The 17057-nt window shown below is 35.9% G+C and overlaps 1 protein-coding gene across 12 annotated transcripts in view; it reads left to right on the top strand.

Annotated features, from left to right (window-relative positions):
* Positions 1–17057, top strand: part of dock10 (dedicator of cytokinesis 10) — a 407603-nt gene that overhangs the window by 284551 nt on the left and 105995 nt on the right. For all 12 annotated transcript variants that reach the window (XM_039756196.1, XM_039756260.1, XM_039756213.1 and 9 more), the window contains 3 exons: positions 5744–5927; positions 15245–15330; positions 15818–15901. In XM_039756196.1, coding sequence (XP_039612130.1) covers positions 5744–5927; positions 15245–15330; positions 15818–15901 — 354 coding nt within the window. The remainder of the gene's footprint in view (positions 1–5743; positions 5928–15244; positions 15331–15817; positions 15902–17057) is intronic.

Below are 17057 nucleotides of genomic sequence, written 5' to 3'. Positions count from 1 at the left end.
GTAGGAAAAGAATATGCTCCGAGCTGAGCTCCACAGCTAACGCGGTCTTGCGGAAGCAAATTCGTCACGCTGCCACCAAATACAGAAAAATCCACAAGTTAATACACACACTGTCTCTAGAGTTACTTCACACTCTGAATGTATTACTCGCATCCCCGTTTTACCCTCTGATCTCCCAATTCAAATCAAATGCCTCCAATTTCCAGTAAGGCTCTGCTTTGCGATGACAAGTAATAAGTCTCAGGGACAGACCCTACAAAAGGTTGCCATTGATTTGAGGCAAGATTGCTTTTCTCCTGGACAACTATACGTTGCATTCTCAAGAGTAAGCTCGCACAGCTTGGGTTGGTCATACGAGGAGCTGTGTAAAGGGTGCTTCACAGAAAAACAGCGGAGCGCCTTATATGAGCAGGCAGTCAGCTAAAGAGGGGAATCAATAAATAACTATAATCGTAATAAACGAACAAAAAATAGCGCAGAAGCCGTGGATTAAATAAAGGAAATGGGTACCTGAACAGTAAAGTAAGTCTCAAATAGCTACACAATAACTATAACAATAGTTGTCTGTACCAGTGCATGCTCCCCAACCTGACCTGACCTTACCCCACAAAATCATACTGCCTTTATTGCTAGTTTTCATCTGTTATCCTTTTGTTAGTAGCACTTGCACTGTCAGTATGTTAAAAAACTGGAACTGCATGAAAACTTGTTATAGACTGATAGATATAATGAAATACAATGTTTTATTGTATTTCATTTTTTGTACTTTTTGTAAATGTGCCACAGTTGTATGACCTTTGTCAATTAAGAGCATCCTTAACACAAATACAGTAATCTTCATTTACCAAAACATCCATATTAAAAGCAGAGCAAATTGTACTCAACTGAATACAGTATGATGATTGACAATAGTACTCAAATATGGTATTAGTGACTGTGGATGTTGCATGAAAGTGCCCTATGATGGGCTTTTGTCCACTTCCACTCTCCATTTGGACAGTAACACAATTTTCATAATCTTGGCTCTGTACACCAGCACAATGGATTTAAAATTAAGCATATCATTATGTGATTGAAGTGTAGACTTTCAGCTTTAATTTAGCGGGTTTACCAAAAATATTATATGAGTTGTTTTGGAATGACAGTTATTTTTCTGCATAGACCCATCTCACCCCCCAACCACTCACCACAACCCCTCCCCCAACCAGTTTCCAGGCATTCAAAAGTATTTGGACAAACTAACATCAATATACGAGCGTAAATGATCATTTTCAATATTTGTTTGAAAATCCTTTACAGTCAATGACTGCCTGAAGTATGGAACCCATGGCCTTCTCCAAGTGCTGGGTTTCCACACTACTGATACATTGCCAGTCCATTAGTGCATTTTTCTTCAGGTGCTGCTTGTTCATTGGAATTTCTGCCATCACTTTTGTCTTCAGTAAATGAAATGCATGTCCAATTTGCTTAAGTCAGTTGATTGACTTGGCCTTTGAAGAATATTCTACTACTTTGCATTGAAAAGCACTTTGTTTGCTTTTGCAATATGTTTTGGCTCATTGTCCATCTGTACTGTGAAGCGTCGTCCTATCAGTTGTGTACCATTGGGCTGAATCTCAGGAGATGTTATAGCCCTATACACTTCAGAATTCATCCTGCTACTTCTGCCAGCTGGCATGTCTTCATAAAAGAAAAACAGTGACCAACTTGCATTTGCAGCTATGCATAATCATTCCATACAACTGCCTCCACAATGTTAAACAGATGATGTGGTGTTCATTAGATCATGGACCATTTCTTTTGTTCTCAATACTCTTCTTTGTCCAACATTTTGGTATATTTTGATCTTAGTTTCCTTTGTCCAAATAAATAACTGGACAGACTTACATGGGCAGCTCATTTGACCTCTTATTGAGGGTTCACAGCAACAGCCTCCAAATGCAAATTCCACACCTTTTGCCTGCTTTATAATTAATGAAATAATAATTGAACTGCTCCAACCTGGCTATGGAACAGCTCGTCAGTCAAATGTCCAAATGCTTTTGAGCCCATGGAAATGGGGAACTATGCAGAAAAATGTCTGTCATTCCTAAAGGGCACAAACCAAATTTTTGGTAAACCCTTTAAATTAAAGCTGAAAGCCTACACTTCAATTACATAATGATTCCTTAATTCAAATTAATTTTGGTGGTATGCAGAACCAAAATTATGAAAATGGTTTCACTGTTCAAATACTTAATGGCCTATTCCAGCACTCTATACTCTGTGATAGGAAAGCAGATACCCAAAAATGGAGGGTTGGATGTGGAATAACTCTTTAAGGGAGTAGCCTTATACAATATTTATTTTATTTTTATGTCCTTGATGCATTTAATTTCAAAAAGGTAAATCTTCATATATGATATATTCATTACATGTAAAGTGAAATATTTCAAACTTTTTTTTGTTTTAATGTTGATGATTATGGCTGATAGCTTATAAAAATTAGAAATCCAGTATCTCAAATTATAAGAATATTACCTATAATCAATCAAAAAGGGATTCACAATACAGAAATGTGCAATCTCAGAAAAGTATGGTAATTTATACAGACAATACTTGGTTAGGGTTTCTTTATCACAAACTACTGCGTCAATACAGCATGGCATGGAGGTGATCAGCTTGTGGTACTGCTGAGGTGTTATTGAAGCACACGTTGCTTTGACAGCAGCTTTCAGCTCATCTGTATTTTTGGGTCTGGTGTGTCTCATCTTCCTCTTGACAATACCTCATTGATTGTCTATTCTGTTCTGGTCAGGTGAGTTGACTTATGTAAATTATGAAAACAAATGATCATTTTCACAATATTTAAATTTTTTGAGATGCATTTATATCATAATATTCCATGTCCTCCTGAAGTATCGGCATTATAGTTTTTCTCTAAATTTTCTATGATGACTAATCTAAATTGGGCATATACAAATGAAAAGATAGGCTATTAATGTATGATGTAGTGCAGAAATGTCTAAAGAAAAAAATGAATTTGAAATGTATAAAAGCAATCAGGTACCTGTTATGAACTGCTATAAAATGACAGATGCAACCTAAATTTTAAACCTTGCAAAGGTGTGATACTGTAGTAATTATCTTTCTTATGAAACCATCCCCACTGTTACTCACACCACACACTTTAGAATCACCAGTTAATCTAACAGGCATATTTTTATGACATTATAGGAAACACAGACATTCCTGTGGATTGAATCTGGGTCCCAGGAGCTGTACCTATTTAGGTTACAAAGCATGTTAGTGAATGTGGCAAATTTCCATCCACATTCCAAATGCCTCTTAGACATTAGTTTGTTGACTGTTCTAAAGCAACTGTTAAAGGACAATATTACAAAATTGAATATAATAAGTGAAGAGCTAGTTAATCTCTCTTTAGTTAAAAGAATCTACAGTATAAAAGCCATCATCAATTAGACATTCACAGAACAAGAGAGTCTTAAAGAGCTTCTTAAAACACTGAGGGATTCATCAGTTTAGGTGGAGGTGGGCAGCTCATTCCACCAGCTGGGAGCTACACATGAAAAAAGTCTAGGTTTAGATTTAATGCCATGCACCAGGAACTGTTCACTATCAGACCTGACCAGATGAGAAGGGACATAGGACTTAATGAGTCTGCAATTTGCAATTAAGTGTTCACAGTATGCCACATGGGTGTACCTCTATTTAAAAAAAAAAATAAGATTAGAGAGTCTTGTGGCCTCAAATTTGGATGAGGTGGACTAGATGGATGGATTGATGGGTAGATTTTTGAATGATTAAAATACTATATATGTACAGGGAAGCAATGTTAAAGACAGTGAATTCCCAAATATAATTTGGAGAGAGTTCTCTTCATTTCAATTGCATATATTGTCTGCTGTGCTTATATGGATAACATCTTTAGCAGTATTCTTGGACAGCAAAATATGAATATATGCAGTACATGTGACAGCTGTGTTAAGAGGTTTTTTGGTGTTAACCAAATAATATTAACGTATGTCTTCGGAGATTGTAATTTTGGAGTTATGTTGGGGATATATTGACAACCTGTGTATTAAGAGGCACATTAACTGTTGATCTCATTCTTTAAAGAGCTGAACCAGATCGAACCTCACATCTGCACCTTTCACTCTGTGATGTCTTAAATATGGCTTCTGTTTTGCAAGAAAGCTTTCAGATCTCCCTGTATGTTATTGCTTTATGTCACAATCTTATATCAATTTCAGCTGTTTTTGTGTCACACAGTGTCCTACCAAGGAGCATCTTGGTCTTTCACCAGGTTAATAGAATTGGTTAATATAATTTAAAGGTTTTGGAAATACATCCATTAAATGCTTATTTTTAGTATCATGTGCTGCTAGCTTCACACAGTGTCATTACACTGTTTTCTAGTATATCCACCAGAAAACTGTGAATATGTAAGAAACAATGAAGAGCTCCATTAGCATTTCAGCCTTTCAGATCTTTCAGCTCCTTTTTTTCTTTTTGCATTTTTAATTCCGCACACAAATAGTCATTATTGGCTTGGCTTATAATAAAAGGGATATAGGATATATCAGTTGAGATTGTTCTGAAGAGTGCATTGCTGTGACGTTGCTGCCATCTGCTTTGTGTTTTCAATAATCACGACCTGTGCAAGTAGAAAACAGGAGACGGTCTTTCATCATTTGCCAGTTAATCAGTGTTATTTTCTTTAGCAGTACCCGCCACAGCTACAGCCTCCTAATTTGTTTAATGAATGTTGGGGAAATGTCTCTGTCATATTAGTGTGGTCAACGCTTTAACAGAGGTTTATTATAGTATGTTCACTTGTCCACGTGTCAGTCATTATGCTCTGTAAAAAGCAGGCCAGAGAAATCCAAGCCTGAATAAATAGTTTTTTTCCTTGTTATATCTCTTGTCCTTGTGTTCTGAATTTAGTTAGACTCAGGATATATAAGAGAATAGAATAACACAAAAAGTCAAGATTTATCCTTATGGCTTTATGTTTTTGCTGACACTTATTCACCATAGGCTGCATGCCTTCTTTGAAATTTGCTTTGACCTAATTTATTTGGTTTCCTCCTTTTCTATCCATTGTTTATTCAAAAACAGCTCAATTATGTCAGCAAATAAGTCTTACAAAGCAGACATTTTTATCATTGTTTGTCATTTATTGACTTTTTTGTTTGTTCATCTTTTATTTCTTTTCTATTACTTCTGCTAGTACCTACTTTTTAATGTCATAACTTTTCTTGTACTTTAATTGTTTACCTATTGAGGTGCCTTTTGAAAGTGCATGTGGTGAAAGGAACCTTATAAATAAAGAGTAAAGCAGAGTGTGTTACTTATGTTATTTCTTAATGATTACAAGCCCACTGCAGTAACGGGTTTGCTTTTAAAGATATTTAAATGATTTTTGCTTTTTATTAACTTTTTTCATCACAATAGGGGCTCCATCAAGTCTATTCGTTTTCTTACACATAATCCCAACCTTTTTGTCAGTAGATAGTTCACTGAATCCTCATATTCCATTTTACATGATGGAATATCAGAATCAACTTGGATTTTTGGTCTGGCATTTTCCTTCCAACACTTGGGTACAGACACGCTTCAAGCTGTTCAATGAATAAACAAAATTCAGAGCTCTAGCTGTTTTATTTAATTGCATACTTATACAGTATCTCTCTTCCTGTGACTGTTAATATGTTCTTCCTTAAATTCAAAACTCTTACAGAATCACAAGCTGAGGAAATATGCATTTGAGTTAAAAATGAATGATGTGACCTACTTTGTTCTGGCGTCAGAAAATGAGCAGGATATGGATGACTGGATTTCCACCCTAAACCGAATTTTGCAAATCAGTCCTGAGGGGCCAACACAAGAACGCAAGAGCATTGATCTCACTGACAGCAAGACTGGTAAGCTTTTTGGGTCATAGATGGGACCTGTCTCTATTTCATCTACTAAAATTAATTTCCTAAATTCACTTATGCCAATTAATACATCTATCTATCTATCTATCTATCTATCTATCTATCTATCTATCTATCTATCTATCTATCTATCTATCTATCTATCTATCTATCTAATCATGGTATTAAATATCCAGTCAGTGCATGAAGGTGTCAACCTTGATAATCAATTTGCCCCAATTGGGATTACAAACAATAACATTTAAAAAAATAACACCTGAAATTTCTTAACCCTCAACAACCTTCCAAAATTTCATTCATGGTGCAATTTATCATTGTGTTCATAATGCAGCTTCTAAATATCTTATCCAGTTTGTTGCCCAATGTGCCATTTCAATCTAGATCACTGACTCACTATGTCATCTGTTGGTGTTTCTATTATAGAACTATGTGAGCAATTCTCTTATTATATACAGTATGTAAAGCACATTTGGGATGGTGTTTATTGTGGAAAGGTGCTGTACAAACTAAGGATTGCATATTTGCTGTTACAGTGCAAAATCTGAGAAGAAAAGGATTATGAAAAGGCTATTATTGTATTAATCTCACTTTTCCATTAGTAGATTTGATAATTCTGTGAAAAGCATACAAGACATGTAAATTCTAAATATTCTTTTGATTTTAGTGTTTAGCATATTTCTATCTGTCAAATATCTGTCAATGTTAATTATTTAAGCTATAGTAAAAAGTTTTTATATGTTCATAGGTATAGTAATGGCTTATTCCTCATCATATAACTGACCAAGATGACTTGTGTTTGGCATCTTAATGCTAGCTGTGGGCACTTGTGTTACACTGAGATGATCTACAAATGGTTAAAATTCTTGCATTTTAATTGTTAACTGTAAACTCTTATATTATATGCTGTTACTTATTATTCACATTTCCCTTTTCCTTTTGTTTCACCCATTAGGCTGGCATGTACCATGAACTGTACCATTTGAAATATTCTGTGAAAATTACATTTCTTTTAAGAATACTTTTATTTCCCTTTCTTAGCCATTGATTCTAGCAGAAAAAAATAAATGCTTTGACAATAAATGAAATTCTCTGCAAAATATTTTAATAACTGGCATCTTATATGTTCAGTGTTCACAGTTAATTGCAGAAAATGAATTTTTCTCAAAATATAATGTGCCAAAGCACATGGCTGAGCTCTTCACTGCTGCTTTTGTTCTCAGTTTGAATCCTTGATAATAGCCATTAGAGTGCTTTTGTTCTGAAATGTCGAGTCGCCCCTTTTGCTGCTGTCAGAAGATTAGGGCATCCTGTTTTAATCTGCACATCAAATATTTCATTTGGACAGATATATTTTCCTTTCAGTTAGCAATAGGGAGCTTTGCATTGTCTGCCTTTTTGTTAGCAAATGGCCATTTCCTAAATATGTTTTCCTTGAGTCAGAGAAATGAAATCCATTTTTAACAGGGATTCTAAGCAATTAGAGGCCATTTAATTGTAATTTTGTAGTCTTCTGTTAACCCTTAAATGTACTTATAACCATAATCAAATGTTTTTACAATATTTTTGTTTTAGTTGGTGTTACTGGCCTAAGGCATAGGGTAACCTAGGCCAGGTACAAACCAGTGCTGCTACAGTGTGTAGCCATAACAGTATGGTGCCAAAAACATTAAAGAAGCAGGCAGCAGTTAGGTGTCTTTGACCATATTTTATATTATTTTGATTTTCCCGGATGTTTATAACTGCTTCAATCTCTGCCTAGATCATCATGACATTTGGTTAAACAATAGTACATACCAATTTCCTCTGCTTATCAGTAGTGTGTACACATTTTCATTGGTTAAACAATAGTATTTTTGCTAATTAACAAGAAGTGCATATACATTGATTAGAGACCAATATTACCAGAACACATTAATTTTCAAACCTTGTAAATAAACACATGTTCCAAAGAACCAGGCTATTCTGTTTTCACAGTACTGTATATGGATGAAATACAAATCAAAGCAGTTTGATCTTCAAAGCAGGTGATTCTTTTGCGAGACAGATAAATATCTATATCCTGTAGATAGCTACCAACAATAACCTGTAACAGAATTATTCAGGAAATGTATCTTTTCACTTAAAATCCCAGTCTCAAAGAAAGACTTTATTAGCTACTTACCCTTTTCATGTCTGGCCTCCTTCAATTCTGACATCAGCCCTCCAACCCAGTAACTTGTCACTATATATAATGACTTACAAAAAGTTCAGTTTCCTGACTAATTCTCTAGTTTTCCTGAATAAGAAAATCTGCACTTTTGATATTTTATTTCACAACAACATATCCATGCTGTTTTAGGGAGAAAAAAATGAAAAACATGTTTGTGAGAACGGGTGGCGCATTGGCAGCGCTGCTGCCTCGCACTGAGGAGACCTGGGTTTCACTTCCCAGGTCCTCCCTGCGTGGAGTTTGCATGTTCTCCCCGTGTCTGCGTGGGTTTCCTCTGGGTTCTCCGGTTTCCTCCCACAGTCCAAAAACATGCAGTGTGTGCTTCCCTAGTGTGTGCTTGGTGTGTGTGTATGTGTGTGCCCTGCCCGGGGTTTGTTTCCTGCCTTGCGCTCTGTGATGGCTGAAATTGGCTCCAGCAATGACCCGTGACCCTGTAGTTAGGATATACTGTAGTAGGTTGGATAATGGATGGATGTTTGTGAGATTCCGCCACACTGGCTTTGTGCTTTAACTCACTGATTATCTATCTTCTTAGCAGCCTTTCAGCCCAAGGAGGGTGCTTTCCATTAGTTTCTCATTTTCACCCTGAAAACTCGTTTCTTGCCACTGTTGATGTAAATTGCTGTCTCTGTTCTGTAGACAGCTAGATAATATAGAAATATATCACTTATCATTTACAGTCTTTACATAGTATAATGAAAATAATTCAAAGTTGATTTGAAATTGCTACAAATTACAGTCCAGAACTTCCTTAGCATATTATGGGCTTGTGTAATGTTTACAAATAAAAACAGTGAAAGCTACTAAGTATTTATACTCATTCAAAAACAAGTTCTCAGTTGTTCTTTTATTGCCATATCCCCAGCAGGAGCAACTTGGCATGCACTATAAAATGTGATAATTGGTTTAGGTTGCATCAGACTGTTTCATTATGGTTCATCTGCCTTGAGTAATCTGCCTTTTTCATGTCATCAGTCTTTTTTTTATTGTGCATGCACACCACATGCCACAGAAAGTGTGTAATGCAGAGTTTTGATTGAAATAGGGAAGTTCTCGACATGCAAGTGTCCTTGATTCTTCCAAAACTCTGTTTTGATAGTAATGCGGTGTAGTGTAATCAGATCAGTTCATATGTATTATTAAGTATACAAAGTGCAATCAAACTCTTTCAAACAACACACCATGATACCATTTAGTGTGAATCTCACTCCATGAACTATGTAAAATATAAGAACACAGAATGCAATAGGCAAAAAGTAGGCCTGCCACAAGCATTGAACTCTGCATGTCCTGCCATTCATGACTTCACTTAGGTAATGCCATATATAAAATCACTGGGAATAGCATTACAATGTTTTTCACAAGGCTAGAAGTAATTTGTATACAGGCAGCAACAGTTTACACATGGAATAAAGAGTGGAAGGAGAAATCCCCAGGGGAAGAGTACAATGCTGGAAGACTGCAGACTTATGAAAGATCTGCCAATGTATGAAAATGCAACAATAAATAGTTGGTTTTCCTTGTTTGAAGCTGACAGGTATCTGAGATTTCATCAAGGCTGTAACCGTAAGTAACATAAATGTATATGAAGCGCAGTTTAGGGAATAAAATAATTATATGATGAATGTGTCTCTGTCATTAAATCACTATACCTGTATGTGATAGGTATGTATCGCATTGTACAGAAAAAAAATATGAGTGGAGTACAAATGGCATAAAAAATAGGATCTGTACATGTGCTACTGGTGCTGGTGCACATTTTGAATCATGTACAGGTATAGTGGTTTAATGACAGAGGCACATTCCTATAAAATTATTTCATAATATACTGACACTCTGCCATTGTATCAGAATAACTTTTGTGCAGAGCAGCATTTGGTACAAGCCAAGATAAAATAGCCATTGATACAACAGACCTTCAGAGCCAAACACAAGATAATATGCTTTCTGAAGCTATGGTGAGGCTGTGAACAATTGAAAAATTGTAAATCTCTACCAAATGAAGCATTCTGTGAGCAGACAACCCAACAGAAAATATAGTCTTACCACGGGAAAATAGTATCAAGAATCTGTGATAAAATTTATTACATCCAATTTACTTCTGTCGTTGTTCTGCCAGAGAGAAGTGTGCAGACTGTTTTTATAGGACCAGTAAGCGAATGTTGTCAAGTACAAATAGGGATCATAACCAGGAAAGACAGAGCAATAACATCATAACAAAGGGCAAAGCAAACTCGTACTCGAAAACATAAAGTCATAACCAGAAAGAAAAAGTGTTTCAGAGAGTCTCTACAAGTTTGGAAAGTGAATGCTTCCATAAGACCGGCTTTTAAATCGTCAACCCAATGATGCACTCTAGCAACTGGAACACAAACTTTTCTCCCTTCAGAAAATGGCTTTTGAGAAGCAATCATTTGGACCCCTACCCCATCATTTGCATTTTAAAAAGCAAGAACAGGCTAGAAATTTGTAAATAATGCTTTACTTTAGAATGCAATTTCATGTGGCAAATTCATATGTACCATTATTATGAAGGAGTAACTTTTACTTGAAAAATACCACACTATCAACAGAACAGCCTATGCCCTCTCATTGTCATGTCAATGATCCGGTCTCATATTAAAGGCTGTGATCAGGTCTGCCTCTCTCAATAGCTGGTTACCGTCTGCCTTTATCAATAACAAAACAGATCTACTCATACATAAAGAGTTTACTTATAAAAACATTCCAAAACACAGCAAGAACAAAAAAGGGGCAAAAATGTTTACCTTCATAAGGAAAACGTTAAAATAACAAAGTCTGTGATCCAAATGAGAAAAATCAGAAATGAGAGTAAAATTCAAAACCCATAAAATCAGAACAAGAACATTTAGAAAATCAAAGACTCAGATAATGAGTCAAAAGACAATAGTTGGAAATGAAATGCCTTAGCCAAAGGTGCTGATTCAACACAGACCTTATATAGGGCTGAGGATGGTGCACACAGCTGCAATGTTAGCAGGCCCCAACTTCTTCGCTCACACATACAAAGTACAAGTAAAATAATTAAACAACAAAATGCATTTAGAAACAACAGGCAATCAAAAACGCAATATTAAAACAAGATATTAAATTTCAGAGATGAACAAAAACATGGACAAAATAACAAAAAACAACATACCACAAAACAAACATAAATAGAGAACCAAAACCAAGGATGGAGCCTCGGCTAAATACCTAAACACAAGGTTGTTTTGCTCCAGGGTTTTGGTCCAAAATTAAACAGATGAAGTTTGGGCACCATCATTTTCTAATAGTGCCACAAATTTTCAGACTGAGTTCATCACTTTGACTGGGTCAATGTAGGATGGCCAGCTATTTGTCCCTGAGCCACTCCAAGTCTACATTGGTCTTTTGTTTGCTGAAAGATTGTTTCATTGAAGCTTTAGCTTTTTAACAAGCTAAAAACGGTTCTCTTGCAGTGATTCTTTTATTTTCCACTTTTAATTCTTAGTTTTGTTTTAACCATTCTCAGTTTCTGCTAGTGAAAAACAGCCATGCAGCATAATCCTACCACCTTAATGCTTCACTGTATGTCAAGTGTTTTCTCAGGTGTGTGCAGTACTACAATTGTGCCATACAGTTCATATCTCTTTGAAATTATGGACGCTTTGTCTCAGAAACCCTGTTTTGGTTTCATCTGTCCACAAAGCCTTTACTCACATCACTGCTGGCTCAATCTCATGCTATTGAGAAAAATTCAGTCACAAGTTTTTTTTTTGTTTTTTTTTAGAGTGGTATCACCCTACCATAGTGCCATGCAGACCGTTTGATATGGTTGACCAGTGTACCTTTACTCCATTAGTAGCTACTGATCTCTGTAGCTCCTTCTAAGTGATTGTTGGCCTCTTTGTGGCTTCCATCAAAACCCTTGCTTTCTGCTTAAAGAGTTTTGAGGCATAGCTTTTAGCTAGACAGTATCGGGTTAGTTTGACATAGCTTCCACTTCTTGCTAACTGAACCAACAGCAGCCACTGGAGATATCCAAGCACTGAGATTATACTGTATTTTGCAACCATTTCCTAATGTATGCATTTTATTTCTAGTGTTGCTCTTTACTCTATTTACAAAACCACCCCTAAGATTCACAAGTGTAAGATTTCAATAGAATTAGAGAACTGGTCATGAGATAATTCAAAAAGGCTACAAGGCATTGCATGTGTGAAGTTGTGTCCTCAGATGTATGCAGAAAGAACAGATGTCGTAGTCATTGCTCACTAATGTCTACAGGTGCACAGAAGAGTCCGTCCTTACTAGTTGTATTATGTTATGGCACCTGCTCAAGGGTCAAACAAACAAAGTACCACAGAGAATGGTGACGTCAACTCAGTATATTACTGACGCACAGCTGCCTTCTGCTCAGGAAAAATGTTTGCTAATACAAGCAAACAGTATTATTAAAGATCTTAACCATCTTGAATAGCCTCTATTCTCCCTCCTCCATCCACACAAACAGTTCAGGACCATTTTCACATGCACCACTGATCCAGGGACAGATTTTATCCGCATCATAAGGTTACTAATCAGCCACACATATTGATAAATGTATGAATGCCTCTTGCACATATCATCTGATGTTGTATTTATTGTCTATTGTTGGTGTGGTATTGCTGTCATTAGCCCAAATTAGACATGCAAGTAAACATTTCATTGAACTGCATACGCATAATAATATATTTGAACTTAACCTTGAATTTAATTTCTTTAATTTCTTCCATATCATATTCTCTCACTACTCAGGTTGATCCTCTAATAGAGACCTAAAGCATTTGACTGTGTGGCGAATAAAAGATTTTAGCCTTTAAACCTGAGCAACGTTTTATCTGTAAATTTCCTGGTGTTACATCTATTACTGCCATATATTGCATATATTGTCAGTTATGTGTTGTCCTCAGTGACATTCCCAGACTTTTGTGAAATGAAGGTTAGAGCTGTTTTAATTGTTTAATTTATTTTAACACAATCAGTTTTAACTCACGCAAGTGTCGCCAGCTACATGCAGGAATTGCAGGTTGGCAGCAGCGCTATAATCATTGGGCCAGGCTGCAGGATGACTAGAATTTAGGATAGCAGGTTAGCGTTAGGAAGAAGTTGGTTGAGTTTGTTTTTTGGGGAGTGATTGCTGGTTAAAGAGGTAAAGGATGATGAAGGGAAAGACATGCATCGGTCAGGTTGATCATTCAAAAGGGAGCAAGACCATGGGCTGTGAGGAGGTTCCAGATAGTAGCTGTGGTGCAGTTCAGGTCTGCTCATTTAGGACACCAGAGAAGATGAGAATGAAGAGAGGCACAACTTGAATGAGGTGATTGCAGGAGGGACAGGATGTGGTGGCTTCTAAGCAAGGGCAAGACACCCTGGTGAAGCTGCAGTTACCGACTGAGGTGGCAGCTTTGGAACTGCAATGAGGCAGTTCAGGGTTCACCTGGTGGAAGAGGAGCTGCGGTGACTGGCAAAAGTGGCAGTTGGTGGTCCGCCTGCTGGATCAGGTTATGGTAGGCTGGAGCTCTGAGTCCCAACATCATGACAAGGACTGAGAGAAAGAAATAAAAGAACACCAAAGGGTTACCTCTGCATGAAGTGATGTTTTTAACATATTTACTTGGATTTGATTTTCCCCTCCAACTTACTGTTTTGCACTTTCTTATTTTATTGCTTGTTTAATAAACTTATATATTACTGTAGTAAAGTAATTCTGGCTTTGTCTTGGTCATGACTGTTGATTCCCCGGATACCGGAAGATGATATTTGGCTGTAGGGCCAGGGCTTTACACAGACGTGTCTTAAGTTAAGTGATGATTCCAAATAGTCCTTTTGTGGATGAGTATCTAAGAGCTCTATCTAAGAGCACCACCCAGCTTCCCTTTATCTAGTGCTCCTGGAATGGGTTCTGGCCTCCCTTGATTCCCATGACCCTGAATTTCAACTAAGCAGATTAAAGAATGTTATAATATATTTATTAAATAAGACAGCTAAAACACTAGGAATAACAGCAAAGTAAGTCATTTGCTAGTGGTACTAGTAAATAGTTTCTAAAAATGTTTGCTGACCTCTACCAAATATTATTTGAAAAGAGAGCACTTAAACTAAAGAGTTGTCATCTTTGCTTATTGGATTATGAAATTGGTGAGATCGTTGAACTGTAAAAATTGTTTTCATACCAATTTCTTAAAAGTCATAGCATGACATAACTGAAAATATTGAATGGGATAGCATAAAACAAATGTACTACTATGAGGTAGATACTAGGAAGTTTTGCAAGATTTCAAGTTTTGTGAAATTCTGTAGTAGACTGCAATACCAGCTCAGGACACCACAACAAGTGTAGCACTGAGCATTTTCTTTCATCGCTATTTATGTAACACACACAAGACAGTACACAACTAGCCAGTTGTAATATAATACAGTACTTTAATAAGCTTGACTGTAATTAACTAAAAATAAGTGGTGAGAAAAATAAATATATTACAATACATGTATGGCCCCCAAAGTTACATTTGTTCATTTATTTTCAGAACTGCAGCAGGAACAGCTACATAATCCATATGATTTTTATAGATCAATTTCACAGCTGCATTCATACCATGCTTAATAAAGTATGAATAATTATAATAAGAATTCCCCTTTTAAAAAAACAAAAGCTCTATTAGTTTATTTAGCCCACTTATTCCGTTTCAAGCACATTACAGAGCACACTTACTCATACTCCCAGATTCATTCACACAGTCAATTTAGTGTTGCCAATCCTGTTAACTTAGGTAAATATTCAATTGAAATACTAGTCCAACCAAGTAAAAAGACAATAAAATATATCAAAATATGTATCAGCTGAGATCTGCCAGGTGACTCATGCACATCCAACAGAATATTCATTTCCTTAAACCTGGGTACAAAACAAAATATTTGGTCTTACTGTAGGTATATTACCTTTTTTTTCTTTTATTTTTGATGCTTTCTATAGGTTGTACATATATTATGTACATTAATTTTGTGAATAAATTAATCAACAATTAATAAGCATATTCACTATTTGTTCCCAATCATCTCCAAATTTTAGATTCTCTTGACATGACACCAATTGAGCCCAACCTGGCTGAAACAGATGACTCTTCAGAAAGTAACATAAATCCAGAATTGGCTAAGGTATTTATTTTCAAGAATTACACTGTCCATAGGTCTAAAAATAAAGTTATATTAAGACGAATTGCTTCCATCTCACTCATCAAAGTGGTCTCATTGTCTGTACTGAGGAAGTTAAAGAAAGGCACACTGTCAATCATTGTTATCTTATCAGTAATGTAATTAATAATAGGTCTTCCTCCAATTATTGTCTTGTGTTCAGTGCATTTACTTGTGAGCCATAGTTAATCACAGCATAGCCTTTCATTTGTACTGTTCTGTTTTTTATAATATTTATTTAATGATGGCAAGACTCACAATGGCAAGTCGCCACCTTAATCATTTTAGTCAATAATAAAATAACTTGAGTCTTTCAAAAAACATCTTGTTAAAAGCAATGAACTCAAGCATTAGTAAATGTGTACTGTTGTTGCAGTTCTATACCCTTTATTGAAAATCCTTAAGAAACAATTACATTTTTAAGAACAATTTATTTTCTCTTGTTCAATAGTACATTAATGAAACTGAAGATTCTGTTAAAACAGCAAGAAGGGAAGCCCGATTGAATTTATTCTCCTTAGACCCTGACATGCCCGTAAGTTTTTATATTGTTTTCTATATGTTTAAAGATGGATTGCTGTTCTTTGGTTTTCAGATTTTGATTTATATATCATCAAGCAATATATAAAGATATCTTTATTTTATGCAGAGCTTATTATTGCAAGTTCTACATACGGATGTCAAGAGTTCCATCCAAGCAGATTAGAGATGTCAACTGTTTTTGATTCACCAATCAAAAACCATCATTCACTAGAGCCCAGCTTTAATGATGTCATTTCAAGTTGAATGAAACAAATAAATTAAGAAATAATTAAATGCATACATAAAGACATAAGCATCAAAAATATACTGTATTTTGTGACACATTTGATTATTCATGTTAAAATATTTTTTTTGTTATCATTTATTATCATCATGCAATATATTTATATGCCTGTTTAGTTTTTTCCAAAATAGGCAAAGATACACACTAGACATAAATGTTAGATTAAATGGCAGATGGTGGGTATGTGCTTGCTTATACTTATAATGGACTGATGTCCCATCCAGTGTTGGTTGTCATTCTGTTTTTGATGCTGCCAGTATAAGCTCCAGTCCCACAGCCTTGATTTATAATAAATTTTCACAACCTTGTGACAGTGTCGTGTTTTTTGCTATCTGTATACCTTGGTGCAATGTGCACTTTTTTTGGAACATGCTATACTGCATCAAGTAAAAAAAAACAATTGAATGTGTGCTGAACATTGTGGCAGCTCATCTTTAAAACCTTTGGAACTAAGGTTGGATGTTACCCACTGGTAAACCTTGTGACATCTCGTTTCTCTAAACCTTAAATGTCCACGTTGCCCCACATAGTCCACAGGAGTGGGAATTGCAGAAGGTTTGACCACTTTGCTAAAAGAACAGCCTTATTCCTCTTAGTCTGCATTATCATTCATTCACACAGTGAGCTCCATTGCCACCACCTTCAAAGTTTTTACTATGAAATGGATAGTATGTGTCTCTGCTTAATTTGGTTACAGTCACAGAGATTTTCTTTCATCTGACTCTCACTGCTTCAGGTGTTGTTTTATGTAGTTACGGAATTGATCAAATTGAAATAATGCCTGCATGTACTCTGTGGGTAAAAATATGTGCTTGACTTAACAATCCATATTACCCACCTAGATGCTAGCTTGTTAGACCTGATC

This window comes from Polypterus senegalus, chromosome 1, assembly GCF_016835505.1.
Source record: "Polypterus senegalus isolate Bchr_013 chromosome 1, ASM1683550v1, whole genome shotgun sequence".
Lineage (NCBI taxonomy): Eukaryota > Metazoa > Chordata > Cladistia > Polypteriformes > Polypteridae > Polypterus > Polypterus senegalus.
The sequence above is the reverse complement of the archived record's forward strand: the minus strand, read 5'-3'. Positions and strand labels throughout refer to the sequence as shown.